Source organism: Ailuropoda melanoleuca, chromosome 13 (assembly GCF_002007445.2).
Source record: "Ailuropoda melanoleuca isolate Jingjing chromosome 13, ASM200744v2, whole genome shotgun sequence".
In the NCBI taxonomy this organism is placed as follows: domain Eukaryota; kingdom Metazoa; phylum Chordata; class Mammalia; order Carnivora; family Ursidae; genus Ailuropoda; species Ailuropoda melanoleuca.
Window position 1 is genome coordinate 57,177,867 of NC_048230.1, and position 17,751 is coordinate 57,195,617.

At 42.3% G+C, this 17,751-nt stretch overlaps 1 protein-coding gene across 9 annotated transcripts in view; it reads left to right on the forward strand.

The window, feature by feature from the left end:
• Nucleotides 1-17,751, forward strand: part of STAU1 (staufen double-stranded RNA binding protein 1) — a 52,794-nt gene that overhangs the window by 20,329 nt on the left and 14,714 nt on the right. For 7 of the 9 annotated variants that reach the window (XM_034640910.1, XM_019799760.2, XM_034640913.1 and 4 more), the window contains 4 exons: nt 1,475-1,631; nt 3,573-3,711; nt 4,996-5,182; nt 14,780-14,878. In XM_034640910.1, the coding sequence (XP_034496801.1) occupies nt 1,475-1,631; nt 3,573-3,711; nt 4,996-5,182; nt 14,780-14,878 (582 nt within the window). The remainder of the gene's footprint in view (nt 1-1,474; nt 1,632-3,572; nt 3,712-4,995; nt 5,183-14,779; nt 14,879-17,751) is intronic. The other 2 variants (XM_011225193.3, XM_011225197.3) reach the window with 1 other exon arrangement.

The following is a 17,751-nucleotide window of genomic DNA, read 5'->3' on the forward strand; positions in this document are numbered from 1 at the left end:
ACCACCCTTCCACGAGGGAGGCAGCAGAGCAGATAGGGAAAGTGCTGGAGAAAGTCAAGACTGTTGATAAAATAACTGTTTATTTTTTAGCTTTTTCCCCTTCAGCGTCTTTCCATGAAAGGGTCATGAAATGCCCGGGGACTGCGCAGCGCTGTGAGCTCCTGCTGGTCGGCTGCTCAGACCAGCCACCGTTTTGAGTCCGTGCTATCGGTGCTAAATGAGTAACCTTCTGAACTGCAGCATTAATTCAGGGGACCCCCTAATGGTTCCAGTGGGGTGAGGATTTTGTAATTTTTCCCCTTTAGTGAAAGCTGTGTACTGAGGGAATCCCGAAGTTAAGACCTACAAGAAAAATCGGCTGTGAAGGCAAGTCGCACCCATCCCTGTAGGCACCAAATTTCAATGATCTGGACATTTTCAGATGATGTAGATGCATTCACATCAGCGTTTCTCATGTAAATTATTTGTAGATGAAACAGAGTGATATCCAGTGATAAAGAAAAGCAGAAAAATAAAAGCTGCAGTTGGTTTTGCTCAATTCCGAAGTAGTGAGTCTCAAACTTCACAGTGTGTCAGAATCACTAGGGGAGCTTATTAAAGATACACTTGCTCCGGTCTCCGCTTTTGCTCCTCAGTCAAAATCCATGGGCATGTGTATTTTAGCAAGCTTCTTGGATGAGCACCAAAGTTAGAGAGTCACTGTGGTGTGATGGCTCATATTGTTTCACGGAGCATTAATTCAGTTCTGATGAGATTAACATAACCTCATTTTAAGAATGGAGTGTGTATTTGGATTACCTTTATACTTAAAAAGGGATAAAGAGGCTTGCCATTGTCAGCATTTGCTGAGGACAAAATTAGCTATTTTGGATGCCTCCTTGAGTTCAGAAACATTTCTAGATCTTCGCTTGCTGTGGGTCAGATTTTCTTCTGAAGGTGGAGGCTGTGTCTGAATAGTATAGTCTTAGGAGAGTAGAAGGCAGCGTTTTAGAGTCTGGCTGACATACCCAAATTTATTCAAGTTTTTGTCCTTCTGGGATTGTGTTTACAGATGAGACCACAAACGCCTGAGAACATCAAAACAAACGTCTTAATTTTTTATGATACTACTATGTGTCTAAAACAAGTTTGCTATGTTTCTTCCATGAGAAGTAATTGGAAGACAGTTTCTATTTGGATGACTTCCAAATAGTCAATTGGTCTACTATTTAATATGTAGGAAGACATTTCTTAATCTCTATGCTTACCCTCATTTTTCAAAGTTTTGTCATAGAGTGCTGTTCAATGCTAGTCAGTGATATATATATCTTTTGGTGTTCATAAAAACAACAAAAAATGGGGATGAAGGAATAAATTGCCAAGATAATGATCAGGCCTTTTAAACCATGGCCATAAAAAATGTTCAAGGTCCAAGTGACATACTGTAGTCAACATCAGGTATCATGAATTGAGAGCTCACAATTTTCATTTGTAGGTGTTTACAGTACAGCTAACACTTGGAGATCAGCACTGGGAAGCTGAAGGAACTAGTATTAAAAAAGCCCAGCACACAGCTGCTGCCAAAGCTTTGGAAGGAACAAAATTTCCTAAACCCATAGTCCGCCCTTTTCGTAGCGAAGGAAGGAATCCAGGTATTATGCGTGGGCCAAGACAGGTTCCTTTCAAAAGTGTGTTTAGAGGTACCCATTCAGTATGTATATGAATTCTTTCTTAACTAACTTGTTGATTTTGAAAGCACAGTTTCTACACTACCAGTGGCAAACGCTTACCTTTTCAGAATCCTTAACCATACTCTAAATCTAAAGTATTGGTTCCCAATCTCTGGTCCCGTGACTCCTGAGGATCTGGAAGTAGGTCCTGAGAGGTGGGGGATGTCACCAAACAATTTCCAAGGTTTCAGAAAAGCTTAGCGAAAATACCTTTTGTTCCTTGATAAGGTTGTACAGATTGCCAAGAAGGTAGGCCTTATCTGGAACCACTTCAACCCAGTGTGGAAATATCAATTATAACACGTTGATCAGAAACCCAAATTGTCAGTTACATGTCCCCAGATCATTAAACAGAATGAGAAAATAACTTATTTATTAAATACTATTAGTAGATAATATTTCTTCAAACAAGGGACCCAAGTGGGGAGAACACTAATAGAGAAGAGTGTCTGGTAAAAGCTTGGGAACCACTGACCTGCCACTGTGGGTGGGAGTGGCTCCATTGTAGCCACGTCACCCGACAGGCACACACAAGCCATCCCAGTCCCTTTCTTTGTATGTAGGAAGGAATTCAAGGGATCTCAGCCACAACTTTCTTGTTGCTTTTAATTTCTTTGTGGTGTTTCAGATTCATTCTCTACTGTAGGTAAATTTTATGGGTCAGAACTGCTCTTAAGATGATTCAGGTTATATTAAAATGCAACTGTGTGAATCATATAAAATTCTTAGGAAGAAAGAAGCTGGTTACTTCTGTGACCCTCTGATTTTGCAAATCCAAAAGATACTCTGATAGATTTCATGCATGCATGAAATTCATTTGGACCAGTTATAGTGCAGAATCAAGTAATTTTTAAATTTTCCTCTGCATATACCCTAACGAGGCATTTTAAAGTGGATTTTTGTGTGCATTTAAGTTGAACTTTGCCATTGCTAGTGTTGTTCTGTGTTTGATGTGAAAGTGTTGTTTTCAAATGTGATTGTGCACTGACACTACTTTTTCCAGCCTGGTTTTCCTTTTACGTGTTTTTAACGGTTTATGAACTGGGTGAAAAAAATTGGGAAATGAACAGTGTGTATTTTCTATAGTTAATAATTTTGAGATAACTCAACTTGTACTTGCTCTTGTTTATATGGAAACAGAACTCATTTTCCTAACAAGTATTCTCACAGGTCAAATCCCAATGTAAATACCGAGATTGGAAATATCTGAATATTTTTGGCCCTCATGTGACTTCTCCAGATACAATTTACTTGCCTCCCCCTCAGTGGTTCCACACCTTTCCTTGTAGCACACATCTGTTGTATAGTCATTCTTTGAGAGTGTTTGTGTTATTTGAGTCCTCTGGGGCAAGAATTGTATCGGTACCTACAACTACTTAGCACGGTGCTTTGCATCCAGTTAGTACTTAGTGCATCATTCTATGAAATAGCATGCATAAACATACTTCCAGGTGTAAGCCAGTAATCCAGCAAGTCAGTACAACCGGAATTATATTGGCTAAGGATTCCCGAACAGTAAAATGATTTGGACAGTCACGAGGGGTTTTTTTTAATCATGGAATTTGATATGTATAGGAACTGATTTCTAATAAATGAGTGGCTTTCACTGATAACATCTTGTGCTAGTTGTGGCCCCTCTAATAGCTCTTACGGTGTGTTTTGTGCTGTTGACTGTGAATTAATATCTAGAAATCACAGCAGACTCTTGGATTTCCCGACCTGATGTCTAGCAGTGAAGTACTTAGGTTCTTTCATGAAATGCATTATGAATCCAGTTAGTAGAAAGCATGTTAGTCTTTCTGATTTTAGTTAACTGTCATTCTCAGAAAACAACCAGTTCTCTGTGTTGATTCTGTGTTGCAGAGAGCATAACCCCTACTGTAGAGCTAAATGCACTGTGCATGAAACTTGGAAAAAAACCAATGTATAAGCCTGTCGACCCTTACTCTCGGATGCAGTCCACCTACAACTACAATATGAGAGGAGGTGCTTATCCCCCAAGGTATGTGTCTGTTTTAAATACAGGTGAAAATATATCTCATTTTTGACATGGAAGAATAAAATGTGTAGATTGAGGAGCACGTAATGATTCGGTCATCTTTAGGCTTGCCAGCTGTTGCAGTCAGTCTTACTTGTGCTGGTACTTCTGGAAGTGTGTCTTGGTACTCCTGTAGCTCCTGTCATTAGCAGGGCCTGAGCATATTCCTCACTGGCACTGTGGCTGTACCCGGAGAAATAGCCTTTCTAACTGCTTTGTGTAACTGAGTCATATTTGAGCGTGATTCCCACAACACCAAGATTCTCAGCATCCATAGATTGGTGGTTTTTTTCCTTTTTTTCTTTGTTTTTTTTTAAGATTTTATTTATTTATTTGAGAGAGAGAGGGCATGAGCGGGGGAAGGGGCAGAGAGAGGAGAAGCATACTTCCCGCTGAGCACGGAGCCTGACTCAGGGCTCGATCCCAGGACCCCGAGACTGTGACCTGAGCAGAAGGCAGAGGCCCAACTGACTGAGCCACACAGACACCCCTAGATTTGTTAATTATTGCTTATTGGGTACTTTTTTACTTTGAAATTATGTGCTTTGTAATAGCCTTGGAGTACAGATGCAGTAAAATACTAATTGAAACCCGAAAACATCTTGTATTAAAAACCTCCTGTTGGCAGTCCTGAGGCATTAGTGGATAGACTGATGGTTGGAATGGAAGTCTTCCTTTCCCTGCCTGACTTGGATGGAGGCAGAGCCATTTAAAAAATACAAGCTCTGAAATGTAAGAAGCCAGGCTCTGTCAGGCTGTAGGCTTGTTGAGATTTCCAGAAATGAGGAGCCTTTCTAAAAAAACAAACAAACCAGAAAACGAAAAAAAAAAAAACTTTTGTCAAAAAATCCCCAGCCTTTTCTGGAGACAGGCAAGTGTGACTCTCAGATACAAGAAAGTGGAACAAGATTAAGTTTTCTACCTCAGCCAAAGCCTAATTCATTTTAGATTTTATAAATTCGCGTTAGTATTATAAACTGAACTCATGTAATCTGTAAGCTAGTCCTTTCTGTGGAACATAAGGTTGCTAACTAACTAAACAGTATTTGCTCATGCTGTGTGCCAGTTCTAATCCAGCATAAGCCTACGAAATCTCCGTGTATATTGATGAGGAGTCCTTATTGGCAAGGAAACCCTGATGTGTTTTAGGACCCATGATGAAGGAAAGACCCAGAATTTGCCAGAGAATGTACAGGTGGCTTACCGATCTGAGATTATAACTCTGCTAACCCCCTTTTTACTTTTCAGGTACTTTTACCCATTTCCAGTACCACCTTTACTTTATCAAGTTGAGCTTTCAGTGGGAGGACAGCAATTTAATGGGAAAGGCAAGACGAGACAGGCCGCTAAACATGACGCCGCTGCGAAAGCCTTGCGGACCCTGCAGAGCGAGCCCCTGCCTGAGAGGCCGGAGGGGAGGCGGCCGGGCGAGCAGGTGGGTGCGGAGAGGCATCCTCTCGGGGGCTTTTTCTGAGACGATGCATTGAGAGCTGTCCATAATGTTTGTTATTTGGTAGCTTACATGATTTTGTGCTCTGTAGCTTTCTGGCCTCCTTAAATTTTAGCAAGAAGGATGCCTTCTTTTTTCCTCTGTGGTATAGCTTTGAGTGAACATGGTAGGAAGATTGTGACTCAGTTGAATTGTGAAGCACATGCATGGATGAATTCTTCGGTGCAAAAGATTATGCTTGTTAAAATCTACTGCGATTTATGGTACCAACTTAGAGAATGTTCTGAAGCCATTTTTGACCAGCTACTCTTTGTTACATCAAAGTGCCAGTTACCTATTGCGTCACAAACCATTACAAAACCTAGTGGCTTAACCAGCTCTAGGCATTTATTTTGCTCACACACCTGCAGTTTAGGTAGGACTCAGCATGGGAGGTGGTCTCTGCTCCACAGAGCTTTGGCTAAGGTGTTCCGCGGGAGCCAGAGCATCCAACTTTCAAGATGGCTCCCTCACATGCCTATGAGTTGGTGCTGGCTGTCAGCCGAGGGCTTGGCAGGGGCTCTGGCCCGAGCACCTCTGTTCCTTTTAGCTAACCCATGCAGAGGCTGCTTCCCCGTCCTCACGGTAGGGTGCTGGGTTCCAAGAGTGAGTATCCTAGAAGACAGGAAAGGAAGCAGCTTTCAGTTTCTTAAGGGCTAGGCCCAGAAAGCCCCACAGCATTGCTTCTGCTGTGTTCTACAGGACAAGCAGGCACAGAGCCCAGATTCAAAAGAAGGAAATACAGAACCTCCCTTTTTATTAATAGGTAAAATTCACACAACATAAATTCATTTTAACCGTTTTAAGTGTACAGTTCAGTTGCTTTTAGTACAGTGACAATGTTAAGAACCCCACTTCTGGATAAGAAGAGTGTGAAATAATTTGGGGGCCAGGTTTTAAAAATCTCACGGTAGGAATAGGTTTTTAACTCCTAGTGACTAAATAGGAGCCTTGGTCTCAGGAAGTCAGTGACTGTTTTTCGTGATGGTATGTTTCCATTTTCCAGTGTAATCACACATTTTAAAATAGAGATGATCTGTTTCCAGGGTCCACTGAGGACCAAATAAAAGAAGGGACTGTAATTTAGAAGAGGGGGATTTCATGAAGTTGAAGGGATGCGCTTCTCGCTGGTGAGATTTGTTAGAGGCAGGAGGTAGTGTAATCTGAGTCATTTTGGAGGCTTTTCATTTTTTGACTTCACTTTGGTGCTAATGTAATTGGAGTCAGATGGGGTAGTTATTTCTCAGTTTTTTGTAGCCAGCAGTTGTTAAACGATCGCTGAACACTGGTATGTGGGCTGTCTGCTTAAGAACCATTTGAGAAGTTTAAAAAAAAATTCCTTGGTCCAACCCACACGATTCTAATAGAAGTCTGTCTTTTGCTTTCTTTTTCTTTTTTTCTCTTTTTAAATGTGCTCTTGGAGTAGCTCTAAAGCTGGCTCAGGCTTTGGAAACCCCGGTCCTAGGTATTATCAGTGCTTCCCCCTCAGGCAGCTGCCCCACCTTGAATCCTGCTTGGAAGTACTCCTCATATTGTTGAAAAGGGAAGGTGCCTATTGGTGTCTGCAGTCTGACCCCATGGCCTTGGAGCAGCGTGGTTGGCTCTAGCCTGAGGGCAGAGGCTGGAGTGGACGCACTGTGCTGAGCTGAGTTTCGTGGGCTTATCTGCCAGCTATTCAGAGCTTTGCTGAGAGTACTGTTAAATCTCCTTGTGCCCCTGTTCTGGTTCTGTATGGTTTGAAGTAGAGACCGTGCCCTTCAGAAATGGCTCAGAGACTGGCTTAACCATTGCTGCAGAAACAAAAATCATTGAGTTGGGAAAGACTTTCTTTGAGATAATAAATGAAACGCTTAGCCTCCTGCCTCAGTGAGCTGCCCTCCGATTTACCAGACCTCCTGGGTAGGTGGGTAGTAGGACGCAAAGAGAGACATTTTTATTTTTTATTTTAATTAACTAATTCATTTTAAGAGAGTGTGCAAGTGAGTGGGGAGGGGCAGAGGGAAAGGGAGAGAGAGAACCCCAAGCAGGCTTCACACCCAGTGCAGAGCCCAACGTGGGGCTTGATCTCAGGACCCTGAGATCATGACCTGAGCTGAAATCAAGAGTTGCAACCCCAGGTGCCCCAAGAGAGACATTTTTAGAAGGCATCTTTAGTTTTTTTTACTTACAGTTAATGCATGCAAACTATAAAAATTTAAAAATTAAATGTTTTGGTGGATGTCAGTGTATAAATACATGCACCTGTCTATTTAACAAAAGTGGTGGAGTGATATCATATGGTAACCGCTTTTTTTCACAGAACTGCTTATCATGAATACATTGTCATGCCATTTACTTATAATTCCTTGGAGGACTCAAATTCAGCTGGCATCTAAGCACTTTTTAATGGCTACAGAGTGTTTCGTTGTAGGAAATAGTTTATTTTTTCAACAGAGCCTTAGTTATTTGGGTTGTTTACTGTGTTTCCTTTTAGAAAATAGGTAGCGAAGAACATTTTAGTAGTTAAATCTTTGTGCATGTCTATGACTGTTTTATGAGCCACAGAAATGGAGTGGAATTGCATGGCAGTGTATGTGGCCAAGTTCTCCACTAGAAAGTTGGTACCATTTTAGACCTCTGCCAACAGGGTGTGAGTGGTGTGTTTGCCCCTGGCCTGCCAGGATTAGAAATTAGAATTTTAAAGAAACTGTTCATTTTGCTTTTGACCATTCGTGGAGCATGTGATTGTGTGGTGGATCAGTTCGCCTTCTCTAGAACATGGCCAATAAAGACAGCAATTTCTGCCTACAAGGCAGTTATAGTCTGGTGCCTTGATGATAGGCACCGTGGTAGGCCCTGAGGAAAAACCACAGCCCTGTCCCTTCCCTGGTGGGGTTTCATTGAACAGCTGACAGACGTTGGCATTAGAATCATCAGAGTGCAGCGAATGCTAGGGTGGGCAGAGCAAGTATTATGAGAGCGTCAGATGTCTTACTTATTTAGTATTTGAGAGAGAGAGAGCATGTGCAGGAGGAGCGGGGGGGGGAGCATCTCAAGTGGACTCCATGCTGAGTGTTGAGCCCAGTGTGGGGCTTGATCCCGTGACCCTGAGGTCATGACCTGAGCCGAATCCAGGAATCGGACACTTAACTGACTGTGCCACCCAGGCGCCCCAGATGGTCCCCTTTAGATTGGAGTGATGGTGATGCATTCGGAGAAGTCCTTTCTGAGGAAGTGGCATTGAAGCAGAGACCAGACAGAAGCAGAAGAGCGGGAGCAGCTTGTTCAAGGGCCTGCGTTGGGAACGTGCCTTTTGTTTTTGTTTTTAAATCTAAGGTTTGTGGTAATAAAGAATGACTTATTCAGTGTCTGAGCTGCTAGGAGCAAGATGGCTGATAACTACAGTATTTGTAATAGATAAAACAGGAGCTAGCTTTTAATGTCCACTAGTAGGGAAGTGGTTAAATAAATAGTTCCATTTGAGGGAGGCCCAGGGTGTGTTAGATCTGTATACACGGGCAGGAAAGCAGACCCATAACGAATGGGCTGGGGGGGGTCGAGAACCAGAGCTGTAATTTTGTAGATCGTGTGATCCTGTTTGTGTGTAAGTAAATAAAAGTGCCAACTGTGTGTAGGTATGTATGCATATATGTGTTTGGTTGCACATTTTCTGTCTTGAAGGCTGTATCGAGCTTTAAAAATAGTTTTCTCTTGGTGGTAGTGGTAGGAGACAGACTTTTTTAAAAAAATTGTATTGTTTGAAGGGTTTTTTTAATACTACTTGTGTAAAAATAAATACATGCAGCTCTTTTGGTCTTGAGTCTGATCTTCACGTGGGCCAGGGATGGGGCTTAAACTAAAAGTGGAGACCTTGATTTTCATTATTCTGTCCGGGTCCGTTGGACCTGATTTTCATTTTTGAGCTGCTTTTTCAAGCTCTGTAAGGAGTGATACCACGTGACTTATATTCTTTTCTGGAGATCTTACAAAGAACAAAGCGAAAACATACTTACCTTTTAAAATAGAATAAAGCTCATTCTGTCTTACACTGATCACGCAGGTCCTCTGAACCCTTTTGTAAATCTTCACCTTAGGGAATCTGAATTTTCCTTTGTCTTGAGACCTTCTGCTGTTCGTCATCCTGCATGTCATTTCAGCACTCTTTGTCTTCCCTTCCTAAACACGCTGAGCAAGGCTCAGATAAAAGGACATGGAATTACGGTGCGATCCCAGGGTGGCTGCTACGGTAGCGGAGTAACTCACCATCTCATCGTCCTCTGCTGGGCTTGCCACGCTGCCCGCTGCAGTGCGTCCTCCTTCCGAGAAGATGCAGAAAACTGGAGACACCATCTTTTTCCTGTGCTCTTAGCTTTCCTTGAACTCAGGTGGGAAGTTAGAATTTTTCTTTGCCTCTAATGGCAAAAAAAAGAAAGTTGACAGAGGAAGACCTTCCCGTTATTAGGCAAGTGAGAAGATGAAAGCAGAAGGATGGCAGTGCCCTAGACTCCAGTGGTGATGGTGGGATTGAGAGTTTAAGTGAATCTCAGACTGTGAGCCCTCAGACGGTATCTTAGATAAGCTCTCCCAAACTCAAGAATTGACGAGTGAACAGCATATTTCTGTGGTGTATGAAAAGCAAATGTGTATTCTCTTCTGGCCATTCAACAGGAAGGACTTCGTCACACATTATTTTGTGACAAGAACCTGGAACATCCTGTTTTGATTTTTGAAAAAGTGTGTGTGACAACATTCTTTTCAATTTCTATGATGTTCGGCTGCCAGAATTTATTTCTCACCGCTTATGGTCCACAAAATAAGTGGACAAATGAAAAAGGAGATGTGGGTACAAAGGTCATTGGGAGGATATAGATGATAAATCAAGGAAAAAACGCATTCAATCCTTCTTGGGGGTTGACTGATCTAGAAATGAAAGCATTCTGTAGCTAGGGAGCAAAGGAGATGGCTGCTCTCCCTTCAATACAGTTATGAGTCAGTTTTACGAGTAGCATGTTCTGACGATAGCGGTACCAGAAGAATCAGAAGTCACGAAAAGCTGGAACCCACGGGTTGGATTTGAAAAATAGCGCTGCTACAGGTGGTCTGTGCTCTAGGTTCAGACGTGCCAGCCGATGAGCAGTTAGGTGCGTTTACAGGACCGAGCCCGTTCGGGTACATAGATGCCTTCCAGGCTACAAACCTGGAATGAAAACTTGGATTTGCTCTTTTAATTTCTTTCTTTCTTTTTTTTAGATTTATTTATTTTGGAGAGAGCAAGTGGGGGTGGGGGGGAGGGCAGAGGGAGAGAGAGAATCTCAAGCAGACTCCCCACCCAGTGAGAAGCCCAACGTGGGCCTCCATTCCTTGACCCTGAGATTAGGACCTGAGCCAAACTCAAGAGTCAGACGCCTAACCGACTGAGCCACCCAGGTGCCCCGCTGTTTTAATTTCTTGTTAAAATCTCTAAGGAAAAGATTCTTGTTGTCCTTTTATTCTGTATGTTATTTGTAAAATGACTAAATATAGAAAAATAGTCTGTTGGAGCCAGATAGTGAATGGTGAGATGACTATTTTTTTCTGACATGCTGAGGGTTAAGCATGGTTCAGAGTGTTTTTTTCTTTTCTTAATGTTGCCTAGATTTTATTGCTCAACCATATACTATGGAATTGATGTTAAGTAAGTCCCACTTCATGAATGTAAGACTAAGGCTCCACTACACTTTCCCCATCTTACTGGGAATGGTATTTGTGGATTTGTTTTTGACTCATTTTGCTGCTTTCTCATTGCAACATTTTGTTTGCTCCAGATAATATCAAAATTATTTATGTAAAAGAGCAACATAATCTCACTTCCAAGTAAATGTATCTTTGTTTCCCGTTTTGCATTTTTATTTTACTGACTGCTTTGTCCGCATTGAAATGCCTTGAGAAACAATGGCTTAGAGCAGTGAATCTCCACTCTGCTTGTAAAATCAGCTGGAGTCTTTTTAAAAAAATAAGCATCTGTCCTTGCAAAGCTCCCAGGTGAGCCTGCTGCTGCTTTGGCTAAGAAACACTGGCTTACAGGTTCTATTTTTGCAGTAGGTGGTGGTTTTCCATCAGACTTACGTGGAAGCTCAATATGTAAAATAGGAAGGTAGCGTATTTGATTAGTATAAACGTCTAAGTTTGAATTTTATAGTATTTGTGAAGGCAATCACCAAAAATGATTTATGTGAATTTTCAAAACAAAATTATACCATATATTATTTTCGTCCACTAAAAAAACAAGGCTGAGAAAGATACATTCCCATGTTAAAATCATGGTTAAGCCTGCCATGGAAAGGAGAGTGAGAAGAACTTTGTTGTTTTCCTTAAAAAAAAAAAAAATAATAATTTCATGTCAGTAGTTCTTAATGTTGGGCATTTGTTAAATCCAGCTCAGTTGCCTGTTACGTTATCTTTCTGTACTTTTCTGAATGTTTGATATAGGTCATAATTAGAAGTTAAAACTAATTGGGCTGGTAAAATGAACAACAGATTTGAAAATTGGAGTATATGCATGGCAGCTGAAGTCTTATTTTAGCCGCTGCACCCAGTTTATTTCTAAATCTTGTTCTGGTTGCATGAACGTTAGCATCAGAGTGGAGCCTTTGTTTTAACAGCTCATCTACTTAAGAAGCCTCTGGATATCTTTCATATAAACAGTTATCAGAAACCTTAATTGTGCACAAAAATGAGTTAACCTGTTAGCATAAGTTTAATGCGTTGACGGTCTCTAGTATGTTATTATTTGGTACGAAACATACTTTTTTAAGTTGCTTTTTAAAGATAAACAACATAAAGGTTACCATTATAACCATTTTTGAAGTGCACAGTTCTGCAGCATTGAATATATTCTCAGTGTTGTGCAGCTATCACTACTGTCCATTTCTGGAACTTTTTTATCATCTCACTTTGAAACTGCACATTAAACAATAACTTCCCCCCATTTCCAACCCCCTGCCCCCCGGGAATATCTGTTCTGCTTCCGTCTCTATACATTTGCCCATTCTAGATACCTAATATAAGTGGACATTCATCTTTTCTTTTTTTTTTTTTAAAGATTTTATTTATTTATTTGACAGAGATAGAGACAGCCAGCGAGAGAGGGAACACAAAGCAGGGGGAGTGGGAGAGGAAGAAGCAGGCTCACAGCAGAGGAGCCCGACGTGGGGCTCGATCCCATAACACCGGGATCACGCCCTGAGCCGAAGGCAGACGCTTAACCGCTGTGCCACCCAGGCGCCCCGACATTCATCTTTTCTTGTTGGGCTTATTTCATTTATCATATTTTCAAGGTCCATCCATGTTGTAGCATGGGTCAGCATTTCCTTTCTTTTTAAGCCTGAGTGATGCTCCACTGTGTGACCGTTTCACGTTTTGTGTATCCATTCATCTGTTGGTGGATGTTTGGGTTGTTTTCACTTTTTGGCAGCTGTGAATAATGGTGCTGTAAGCGTAGGTGTCCAAGTATCTGTTTGAGTCCCTACTTTTAGTTCTTTCGAGTACATATCTCCTGGTGTCATTGCTGGATCATCCTGTAAATCTATGTTTAACTTTTTGAGGAATCACCACACTGTTTTGCACAGAAGCTGGGCTATTTTATATTCCCACCAGGAATGCCCTGGGGTTCCCACTGCTCCACGTCCTCGCTAACACTTGCTGCTTTCTGTGGCCATTCTTAAAGGGGTGCGAAGTGGTGTCTCAGTGGTTTGGACTTGCATTTCCCGAATGATGAGTGATGCTGAGCTCATATACTCATTGGCCTTCTTCAGAAAATGTCTCTTCAAGTCCTTTTCCCATTTTTAAATTGGGTTGTTTGTTGCTGAGTTGTTTATATATTCTGGATATTAATTCTTCATCAGATCTATGATCTGCATGTACTTTCTCCTATCTGTGGGTCGTCTTTACTTTCTTGAGAGCATCTTTTGATGCACAGAAGTGTTTAATTTTGATGCAGTCCAGTTTATTGGCTTTTTCTTTTGCCTGTTTTCCGTCTCCTATCTGAGAAGTCACTGCCACACCCAGCGTCATGAAGCTTTTTCCTGATATTTTCTTCTGAGAGTTTTATGATTTTAGCCGTTATGTTTAAGCGTTTGATCCATTTTGAGATAATTATTTTATATAATATAAGGTGGGTTTTCTTTTTGTTGTTTGCATGTGGAAATTTGTTTTTCTAAGCACCATTTGTTGAACATGCTAAAATACAGGGTGGTTGTTTGTTTGTTTGAAGTTTAAAACTTGTTTAAAAATATATTTCAAACCAAACCTCCACAGAGCTCTAAGGCATCTTGCTTGAAGATTTCTGGCCTTAAAGATTCACTCAGGCCCTCTTTCTGCTTAGGATTTAAACAAGAATAAAAGTATTTTTAAGTTAATAAAGCCACCAGAAATGCTATGCAAACAGTTCTGACGAGGCAGAGAGTGAAGTGAAACCTGACTGGAGAGAGAGCGCTGCCACCGCGGCAGGAGAGAGAAGTGTAGTGTGTGTCTGGGATGAAGTTACTGGTATAAGATTATATTCTTGATGGTATTAATATTTTTAATTTAAGGGTTTTATTTTTTTTCACTATAGTATGAGATACTGATCCACGGAGGTGTAAGATCTATCTGGTGAATGTGTAGAAATGCACAATCGATAAAATCCTGGCTAGTCCTGCATTTTGCCTATTCAGCGATTTTAGCTGTGGGTTCTCGTCAGGAAATTCTAGTCTTGGAAATAGGATTTTACAGATTCTTTGATAAGAGTCCAATAATATGAAAAGAAATGCAGCTCTTTTGCCACGATTTGCAGGGAGGGGTGCATTGCTATTACTGAGCTTATCTGGATTCTCATTATCACTGCAGCGGCTAGAAGTCCACGTTATCAGCTCGCTCAGAGGAGATCTCTGCCCTCCCTAATCCCAGCGGTGGCTGGAGGACTGTAAATGAACCTTGTTATAAAGATAGAGTCTCAGCCTTTATTGAGCAGACTTGATTAGTCTGCACTTGAATTTTTGCCAACAGCAGTAAGGACAAGATTTTGTACACAATTTCATAATTTGTTCCATTACATCCTTTTTTTTTTAAAAGTGGGTTTCCAGGGACTTTATGTCCAAATGAGAAACCTGCATACCTAGATGGAGAGACTTCTGTGAACTTGCTACGTCCCACACAGAGCTGTCTGTACTGACTTTCTCCAAAATGTGGCTTGCCGGTCCTCAAGGAAGGCTTTAGGAGTCAGTCACTCCTCCCGAGCAGCTGTGGGCGTGTGGTTGCGTCATGTTGAGCCGGGTTCAGATACCCAAGTCTGTTAGGTGTGGGGTAGGTGTGGGGTTGTTTATGGTGGATTTACGAGGTACAAGCTGACCCAAGTGTAAAATAATACTTTTTTTTTTTTTTAACCTTGTCATTCACTGCCACGTGGCACACCGGTTTTCTTGCTCCCTGGGTAGTGCTCACTCCATGAGGCCAAGGTTCAGTGCTTACGGTTTATCGGTTTATCGCAGCTGGGATGTTGACAGTTTTTCATAAGCGTTAAGTACTGAACAATTACTCTTTCTTCAGGTGAATGGAAGAGAATCAGAAGAAGAAAATCTCAATAAGTCAGAAATAAGTCAAGTGTTTGAGATTGCACTTAAACGAAACTTGCCTGTGAATTTTGAGGTAAGCTTGCTTTACATGTGGGACTCTGTGAAATACTGCTGGCATTCGTCATTGTAATGAGTTTTTTCCTAAATGACATTGGAATTATCATCACAAACCTGTGAACCTTCAGGTCTAAGACTCAGACTTAATATTTAGCAAAGCAATAGCGATTCTCTTCTTTGGGGCTCCTAATTTAGGGGCCCCCATGCCCCTCCAGACAGTCCATGGATGGCCTTGGTAGGTCTGTGAGCCTCCCAGAATGGTTTTGAAGAAGATTGTGTTTGTGTTCTCATGATTTTTCTGGAAAGAGGGTCCATTGTTTTCATAAGACTCTCAAAAGACTCTGTGACTCCCAAAACATTAATCTCCTTAACAGTCCTTAGGAATGGTACAGTGGAGTGAAAAGGACATTAGTGTCGTCCTTGTCCCGCATTTGCCCTGTAAGTCACCTCTCTGATAACTTCATTTGTTGTTGGAGACTTTATGGTCTTAAAAACCATAACTAATGGGTTGTTATTCAAATGGAAAATGAAGTACATTTTGTGCATGTTTCCTTCAAAGACCCAGTGAGTCCAGATAGACAGGGCAGGTGAGGGAGGTTAATAAGTTTCCCGTAATGGTCTGACACCTGAAGAATTCTTTGCAAATCCTTTTGGTTTCTGTACTTGGTTATGCAAGATTGTGTTTTACTATACAGTGCAGATTTCTTTATCAATTCTTTGGTCTTTCAGAGGTGATTTTTTGTTTTTTTTTTTGTTTTTTTTTTGAGAGAGTGTGGTGAGAGTGGGGAAGGGCAGAGGGAGGAGAGAGGGAGAGAATCTTGTAGCTGGATCTCATGGCCCGGAGGTCATGACCTGAGCCGAAATCAAGAGTGGAATGCCTAGGGGTGCCTGGGTGGCTCAGTTGGTTAAGCTTCTGCCTTTGGCTTAGGTCCTGATCCGGGGATCCTAGCATCGAGCTCCACATTGGTCTCCATGCTCAGCGGGGAGTCTGCTGCTCCCTCTCCCTCTGCTGCTCTGCCCCCCACTCGTGCTCTTAATCTCTCTCTCTCTCTCTCTCTGTCTCAAATAAATAAAGAGACCAAAAGACAAAAGAACGAAGTCAGACGCCTAATGGACTGTGCCCCCCGAGGCGCCCCAGAACTTCAGAGTTGTAAAGACTATTTAGTCTTTCAGAATGCTTTACGCTTCTACTGCGTTACTTAGGCAAATGTAATTTGAGGTGGGGCATTTGCTTAAAACAATTTTATTTTTTTATTATTTTTTTTAAAAGATTTTTATTTATTTATTTGACAGAGATAGAGACAGCCAGCGAGAGAGGGAACACAAGCAGGGGGAGTGGGAGAGGAAGAGGCAGGCTCACAGCAGAGGAGCCTGATGTGGGGCTCCATCCCAGAATGCCGGGATCACGCCCTGAGCCAAAGGCAGACGCTTAACGACTGAGCCACCCAGGTGCCCCTTAAAACAATTTTAAGTGGTCCATAAATTTCTTTTGGCCTGTTTTCTTTTTTTAAAATTCCCCCTTATGGGGCACCTGGGTGGTTCAGTTGGTAAGTGTCTGCCTTCAGCTTAGGTCATGATCCCAGGATCAAGCCCTGCATCGGGCTCCCTGCTCAGTGGGAAGCCTGCCTCTCCCTCTCCCACTCCCCCTGCTGGTGTTCCCTCTCACTGCCTCTCTCTGTCAAATAAAATCTTATAAAAAAAATAAAAATAAATAAAAAGTCCCCCTGTGGGGCACCTGGATGGCTCAGTCGGTTAAAAAGTCCCCCTGAAGCTTATTATCCTGTAAAACACTGTAATTTTGTAGCATTTTTGCAGTTACAAGTGATCCCCAAACTTCATGTCTGACCTTTATAAAATGTATGCCTTCCCTTCTTAATGTGCTAGCGCCCTAAGCTGACTCCTGAGTTCAGTCCTTAGTCCATCAGCTGTGTGCTGATGATTTCTGACCTGTGGCCAGCTCTGCTTCCCTGCCTGCCATGGGGCACAGGTGGGCTGGGAAGTTACACTTGCATCATGGGGCCACCCTGCATCCCCCCACAGCATCCCTGTCCCACCCTGGCAGGCAGGACCAGGTTTATACTGTCCCCTCCTCCCAGAGGGCAGAGCCCTGGACAGACTAGGGCTGTATCTTCTCACTTGGCTCTACATCCCTTCTAGCCCTTCTCCCTCTCTTGGGATTTGGGGAGGGAGGCGATGAGACAGGAGACATACGGAATGACAGTTAGGGCTAGTTGCTGGGTGGGAACTAGGGAGCTGCTCTCTGAAAAGCCACAAGGTCTTCCTGGGTACTGGTTGCAGGAAAGGGAAGAAGTCCTCCTTTTCTCCTTGTGCTGAGGGAGTGGTAGGGCATGAAAATGGATTTTTAGAGATTAGAGGGATGCCAAGATTGTGGGAGTGGAAGCTGCCTGGTTTCCTGTGTCACCTCAGGGTTACAGAGGTGTGACTGCTGGTGCCAGGGTCCTTGATCGCTGTGCAGCTTGCCACCTGTTCCTACTAGTTGTTGCCCTGCCTGAGAGTCACAGAGCTTTCTGGAACCTTAGTGAAGGAATGCCATTTTGTTTTTGCTCTGTGGGATTTGGGGACCAGATTGCTTCGGTCCCACTTCCACTTTGTTTAGATTTCAGATTTAGGTTTCAAGCTTGTGTTCAGGAATATGTAACACATAGCTGGTCACCTGAAGGAAGTTTTGGGAGTGCCCTCTGGTGGGTGAATATCTTTAAGCTAATCATTTAAGACATTCCAGTTCTGAGTTGGTGGGGGCGTTGAGTTAATGTGAGTACTTATGTTAAATAGCTCATCTGTCAAAGGGTCCTGTTACTTCCATTATTAGCTGGGACAAGGGCTTTCATTTTTTCCCCCACAGTTCTGTCTCTTGCACCTGGAAGATCA